Source organism: Propithecus coquereli, unplaced genomic scaffold (assembly GCF_000956105.1).
Source record: "Propithecus coquereli isolate 6110/MARCELLA unplaced genomic scaffold, Pcoq_1.0 Scaffold168, whole genome shotgun sequence".
Taxonomy (NCBI): Eukaryota; Metazoa; Chordata; class Mammalia; order Primates; family Indriidae; genus Propithecus; species Propithecus coquereli.
Window position 1 is genome coordinate 1,967,951 of NW_012141413.1, and position 7,573 is coordinate 1,975,523.

The 7,573-nt window shown below is 32.4% G+C and overlaps 1 protein-coding gene across 1 annotated transcript in view; it reads right to left on the minus strand.

The window, feature by feature from the left end:
- The window catches only part of ZMYM2 (zinc finger, MYM-type 2), a 100,583-nt gene that overhangs the window by 51,975 nt on the left and 41,035 nt on the right, over window positions 1-7,573 (minus strand). Inside the window, exons 8-10 of the mRNA XM_012641669.1 lie at window positions 6,483-6,599; window positions 4,169-4,319; window positions 1,506-1,678 (exon numbers count right to left, since the gene is read on the minus strand). Coding sequence (XP_012497123.1) covers window positions 1,506-1,678; window positions 4,169-4,319; window positions 6,483-6,599 — 441 coding nt within the window. The remainder of the gene's footprint in view (window positions 1-1,505; window positions 1,679-4,168; window positions 4,320-6,482; window positions 6,600-7,573) is intronic.

A 7,573-nucleotide genomic window follows, 5' to 3' on the forward strand; every position in this document is an offset into this window, starting at 1 on the left:
AAAAAAAAAAAAAAAATCCTCCATGAAAGATTATTTTGAAATATTAAAATTTTAGATTCATAATTACACGATTAGGCAAAAATTTGTACAATAAAAAAACGACAGGGAAATCATCATTATTATCACATGGTAACAACTCCTGTCTCAAACAATAAGATAAATTATAAAAAGGAAAACAGGCATAAGAATAAAATGGAATTTCCAAATTCATAATCACTAAATGCCTTTATTATTTTGAGAGGTTTTCAAAAATAAAACCTCCTAAACAATGGGGAGAAAGGTGCATTTGTGTGTGCTAAACTAAAACTGAGCATTTCAAGCTACCCATTTTCTGAGTGATTTCTCAAAAACACTACTGTCTAAACAAAAGGGTGTTTTAGACTAAAAAAAATGCATGTTTGAGGGTGTTAGTATGTTTGTCCTCTGTGTTAATTTCTAAAATTTGAGCCTTAATTTTAAGGTCAAAATCATTCAGAAGCAAAGTAAAATAATAAAGTAAGTTTTTTAAAAGTGCACCAAAACTTTTAGTCTCAATTATTTCACCTCCAACAACTTGAAAAGTATCTTCCTTTTTATTTATAAAATGCTAGTTAATATGTTGAATTGTAGATATTCAAGAATTGCACTAAGAATTGCTGCAATTCTCCTAGTAGTGTCATTTTAACACTAACCACCTTCACAAAGAGCTAAACAGTATTCTCCATATTTCAACCATTTTACTGTTTGTTGCTTTAGAGGTATCTTACAATTCTGAAGTCAGGATGATGTCTGTCTTCAAAAAATGCTTTACAATTGCATCCATAGGAAGTTTTAGCATTGAGATGGTTTTCCATGTTATTGACACAGGAATTAGTAACTTTTTCTTGAGTAACATCTGAATACCCGAAGTCCAAATTTACACTCATTTTCTTATCTAGAAAGAAACTAATGCAGCAATGGGCCACAAGAGACTTACCTCGACTTTTTAAAAAGTAGATTTTAATAGGACATACACACACACATATTTATTTACAGTTTCAAATTAAACGTTTTTGGTCTCTAGTGTCCTTTCAATTTGAAAGTCTCCAAAAATCCACAATTAAAAAGGCAAAAAAGAACAAAATGTTTTTAAAACACATCCCAAGTATCCAAAACAATTACCTGCTAATGTTCAACACTGATAATGTAGTAAAAAATGTTTCTATTTAGTGAAATAAAGACACAGCAAATTTTAGGGAAATAATCTGTTTTGTTAAAAACTACATTGCTGAAATACAGGTGCACCCTAGTCTTTTGGTAATGCCTAAATTATATAAAAACAAAAAAAAGTAAAAATGCTACTTCCAGTTATAAAGAACACACTGAAATGACAAAATAATTTTAATGAGCAGTATAATCAGGGCTAGGCCTAAAGTGTGTACATTTTTAAAATAAATAAGTTGCCGTATTTGTAATGGTAACAGCTACACAATATTTTTAAATAGTGGTTAAAGTAGCTGCTGTAATAAAAATTTGGAGTTACTCGCCTTGTAATACCAATCCTGAAATTTTTTACAGCAGTCATCACTGCAGAAATCTCTCACGACACCATCAAGTTCTTTAGTTGCTCCCTTCTTACACAGCTGAGAACAATAGTTGCAAGTAACACATCTCAATCCTAAACGTCTTGCAAAATCCTGTTTGTACAATAATTTGCAACCTGAAAAACATAAGGTTTAAATATTAAAACAAAAAAAAAAAAAAAAGAAAAACTAATTGTTCAGCTGATACAGATCTTATAGGTCAAACAGATTCTTTCTATCCTGAACAAAACTGTAAACCTACTATAATCAACACCAATCTGTAAAAATTGGAACAGACTATGGAATATTATATAATTATATGTTATATATTATATATTATCTAACATGTGGGTTCAAATAATTAACATTTTAAGACATTAACATCTAGTAATGTCTCAGAACTATTTTATTTGCTCTATTTAAACAGAATCTTGCTTAAGCATCAGAGTAAGCACACCACAAATGGGAATTTTAGAGAAATAAAACAATGGAGACTACTGAAAGGCTCTGTATAAATTTATAGAAATGTTCGGCTAAGTTGGCGTTTTAGCCAAATTTTCAAACTTACCTCTCTTACATGGACCTTTAGGGAAGTAAAGTGGTTTACTGACTTGTCCAGAGAAAATACTTCTGTTATCTATTTCTTTTATAAAATGCTTTTATTTACTATATAAATTCGTTATTTTAAATATGTTTACATATCTATCATTTATTCCCTATAATATCTCTATAAAGATTAAATAATCTTCCACATTTCCAATCATACTGTGCCATTTAAGTAGAATGACCTTTCACTCATATATATCTACTGAAATCCTATCTTAACTTTAATAAGGAGCTCAAAATTACACCTCCACCACGAACTGCCCACATCAATCTAGTTTTAAATGATCTTTCCTATCCGTAAACGTGAAGTGCAATTGTTTTCTATATAATTTATTTGGCAATCATTTTTGTAATGCCCTATGACTTCTTTTCTGTTACCTTGAACTAGATTTAAAAACATTTTTAAAAATTTACCTTTATTAGCTTTATCTAACTAGATTTTGATGACAGTACTAGGTATTATGTGTTTTATTTCTGACAGGTTTCAACAGAGAACAAGGTATAGTAACAGAAAGCAAAAAATATGTCATTTAACAGGGAAAAAAATACATCCTTTTTAACCTGTTATTAAATCCATCTAAATGTATAAATCTCTCCAATTGAAAATTATGTTCTTAAATGTCAATTGCCTATTTGCTGTCTACATTTTAGTAAAATTCATGTAACCTAAACGTACAATATCACTGACACGTGAGCAATCAACATCAGTATGTTCTTACGAATCATTAAAACTGACACTGTACAAAAACTCAAGTGTAAAAAGACAAATTAATTCTGTATCAGTCTTTTCAATGAAATATTTAAGATGTGTTATTTTTCCTTATAGCTTTGCTATTAAATAACAGTAAAATATGGTTACCTTCAATTCCAGGTGAAATGTATAAAATTAAGCTTAAATAGGAATGCCTTGCTTTATAAGCAGCACCCTCTTACAGACATGATTCTGTATTATATGTGAAAAGTATAAATGAAGGCCCTAGTTTAATGGACTTATAAATCTTTTGATTTTGCTATCATTCCCTACTGTTGGTATTTAGGATTTTCCAAACTTCCTCTTGCCCCAAACTAGCAGCAGAAATCCATGTGAAAAGTAGATCCAAGAAAAAATTTTAAAACCTCAATAAAAAATAATAGATGAAGATAGTCCATGCCCGGGGAAAGAACAGAAAGCGAAAAGCCAACTTAGAATAAGAATGTGACATTCTGGAGAATAGAAGTAAATAGTAAGAGACCCAACCCCATAGCTACAACCCTAGTTCCTATCTCTGAAGAAGTAGATTTAGAACTTGAGTTTATTTCTAGCTGGGTGCAGTGGTGTGTGCCTGCAATCCCAGCTAATCCAGAGGCTGAGACAGGACGATCACTTAAACCCAGGAGTTCAAGACCAACCTGGGCAATACAGTGAGACCTCATCTCAAAAAAAAAAAAAACGATTTGAACTTGAGTTCATTTCCATAATCTGCTGCCTGGCACAAGACCAGCAAAAAAGAAGTAGATGAGAGGAAAGGAAATTTTTCAATATACTGTAACAGAACCCAGTGTTTACCTGGCATCCTAAACTGAACACCAAAAAGTAGCTTCCCACTGTAGCACTGCCGCATGTGATTTCCTTTCAGGAACATTATATTGCAAACCTTTGTAGGCTAGGCAGTAAATGCTGGGCAGGGAAAATGGAGCTAATGGACCACAATTCTAATCCACTTGGAAAACCAATTTTCAGACCACAATGTGTAATTTAGATATAACATGGTATGATAATGCTTTTATTTTATTCTAAAACTTTCTTGTAATGGAGTAAGAGGTCACCAAATTTTTAGAGATAAAACATCTTAAGACCCAGAGGTCTACAAATACATATAAAACAACAAAGCAAGTCAGGAGAAAAGTGAACTCAATTTTTTGTTCAGTGACATTAAAATTGTGAGGCTATTCTTGACACCTGTAGTTATATATTTTTAAAATATTTTGGCAAAAAAACATTAAATATCCATAAAAGTTATCAACACTGTATATACACTTGCCTTCACTACAGAAAGGTCTCTTAACGCCAGAGAAATTTACTGTTTCATGAAGAGTCTTCTCCTCTTGACAGTATTCGCAATATGTAACTATGCAATGCAACTTCTTATAGTCATCTGAACAAGTTTTGCTGCAGAACTGATGCACTTTGTTCTAAATGCACAATAGGAACCTTGGTAAGTATATGACAACCACCTCAAGAATAAGTTTAAGAAATAAACAAGCCACTTTTACAGAAACAAAGTTAAACCATTTACCTATTTAATGTTAAGACCCTTGGGGATACGTTTCCCATAGGCTACCAACACATAGTTTAACCAATTCTCTGCTAAATTTAAACATAGCTCCACAAAATCCAATATCATTAACTACTCTTAAATTACTCAGTGAAAGAGTAAAAATATCACTAAAATAAGATGGCAATCTGGTGCTAATAGAATTAAAGGAATGGGAAGAAGAAAATGGAAGATACAACACAGGTAAGCTACAAAAAGATGAGAATTATGACACTAATAACATTTTCAGCCAAAAAGAAATATTCTTTGTTGAGTATAGGCAAGTAGGCTCAGTCACAGTCCTATAACACCTTGATAATAACAGATGTATCACAGGTGAAGTATTCTATTTGGTGCCATCACACAGTGAGCTGCTAAACTTAAGACAGAGTCATTTCCCTTGAATGGAACATGGTTTGTTATTACTTAGTTATTTATCTTGGTCCCAAACCCAAACTAGCCAGAGCTATTTTTCAAATATCCACCCAAGCAGTTACGAACATGCTAAAACTTACAGGGAGGTAGCTTTTCTGCCCTTTTATTATGGAGGATACAGACTAAGTCTAAACCGTCTACTTAATACTTAGCAAAGATACCTGAAGACCAAAATAAGGAAGGTGAAAGAGTCTAGGAAACAACTCAAGTAGTAAGGCCATCATTAGCAGAAAGTTGCCCTGTTATGACTATATAACTTAAAAGAGGAAGAAGGCAACAAAGAAGCCACAACTGCCAAGCATGGAGAGAGAAGCAAGAGGCCCCACAATTTCCAATCTCCTAAGGGAAAGCTCAACTCTCACTCAGCGTGACAGTTGTCTTTTAGCTGCTTCCAACATTTAATCTCTGTGTAAATAAAAGCAACACAACAACACGACTACAGAAGTGGGTAGCACTGACACGGACATGGTGGAAAGGATCTCATTTTCATCTAGTATTAAATCAAAACTTAGTTTATGCAGGATCTTCATTTCCTATATGATACTATTCTTCGTGCTTGCTAATGGATTTCTTTCCTCATTTCCAAATCATTCCTTTATCTCTTATAAGGCCTTCAACATTCTTACTGCTGTTACTTAAAGAGTATTAGTCACTGAAAACATCACTGGAAGACAACAACGGTATTAAAGAATGATTGGTTTAAATGCTATGGAGACAGCACCAAACAAAATAATAAACTAAAAAAAATTTTCCAGTCACTACACTGTTAAAATAATGAAATTTCAGATTTCCAAAGTATGTTGGGATCATGTAATAAAGGTCTGGGTACCACCTTTTGCTAAGACTTAGATACTGAGTGACTTGCCAATAGTTGCTAATAAATTTTGTCTCAGAAACAGTCTGTTGCTAGTACTATAACTTGTACACCTTTTATTACATACTCCACGCCCTACCTCCCTGACCTACCACTCCTAAAAAAAATAAAGAGAAAGAATGCCAAAGGTGTACCCTGCTCAAGAAAGCAATGGGCAGCCAGGCTGCTTTGTCCACCCGGCCATCTCTTCCCCCCATGGATACAAAAGTCAACAATCAGAGTTGCTGCTAATGGCAAAAAGACATGACGAAGTAAATTAGTAAACTAGTAAAGGTAAGAGTGATAAGAAAGGGAAGACAAACTTGTATTAGGATTCATAGGCCTCTTTTATTAAAACAATTATAAAATGTTAAATAACAACATGGTATATAACTAACAGATTCTGATTTTTACAGGTACTGGGTAACACAAGATATTATAGTTCAGATATTATTTGTAAGGACAGGGAGAAAAATGGGAAAAATAATGTACAGATAAGTCACTCCAGGTATGTAGCTAAACAAAGTGACATTCTGTACACTACCATGAGCATAATACACCCTGAATATGACTTCAACAGTTTGACCTAAAAAGAAAGAAATCCTGTTGGTTCCACTCCCACATAAGAGTGCAAATAATCCAATCACCACAAAATCTGAAAAGCCAAGAAATAGGTTTCCAGATGGAAATACCATAGTTATCCTAGACTTTCACTTTAGCACTAGACAATATACATTATAAAATATGACTTGCCTCCCATTCCAGGATTTCTGGTTTTGAACAAAAGGAATTTTTGCAGTAGTTGCATTTCAGCTGAATATCACTTGGTGCTACAAATTGGCCATTTGGAGATGACTGCATACTTAGAGCCTAAAACAAAGAACAGAATACACTGAGCCCGATATGCATTTCAGAGTTTCTATTTATGATCATTGTCCAAGATCCACTATGTCCAGAAAGTAATATATATCTTGCTTACATTTTTTTCAGCATATGAAACTACATTTCTGAATTTTATCTTTCAAAATTATACTAGTATACAAAGTTAGTTTTATGACATTGAAATTGAACTTATTTTTTACCACAGGATTACTATTTAGCTAAAATAAGAAAATAATATGAAAAAGAAAAAAATCATACAGTTTAACTATAATTTGTTCACTTAAAGAAAATGTAAGCAAATAATAGGTTATTTGCTCAAGTTCTAAACTAGCAAATAAAAGTTAAAAAAAAAAAAAAAACAAACTCAGCTTCTATTGCTCTTTCCAATAACCATCAAATATCTACTTTACAAATAATCTGTCCAACTAACTGCATCACTGCTATAAATTTCATCCCAAGTCTAGCAGTGAGATCAGCCTACATTACTTTTAAAAATTGATCATTTCTTCTACAAAGTGAGGGGGAAAAAGATGTACAGATTGGTATTCGTACCAAAAATTTATTTTAGCTCTTTTTAACTTTTTTTAAAGTTAAAACAATTTACAGAGTAAGATAGGATATAAGCATACATGAACTTTTTTTTGTTTTTTTTTTTTTATTTTAGCATATTATGGGGGTACAGATGTTTAGGTTATGTATGTTGCCCTTGCCCCCCCACCTCCCCTCCTAAGTCTGAGTTTCAAATATGTCCATCCTTCGGGTAGCATACATGAACTTTAAAAGTTTTTCTAATTTCTAAGTGCTCAGTACACTGGTATTATCATTCTTTTTAGCCATGTTACACATTACACACATAAGCATCTAATCTTCTAAATGTATGAAATAGTTAATTATATATTTAAGGTAAGTGGAGGAGGAAAGAAATTTTTATCATTTTTAAAACTTCTGCATACACTGTACAA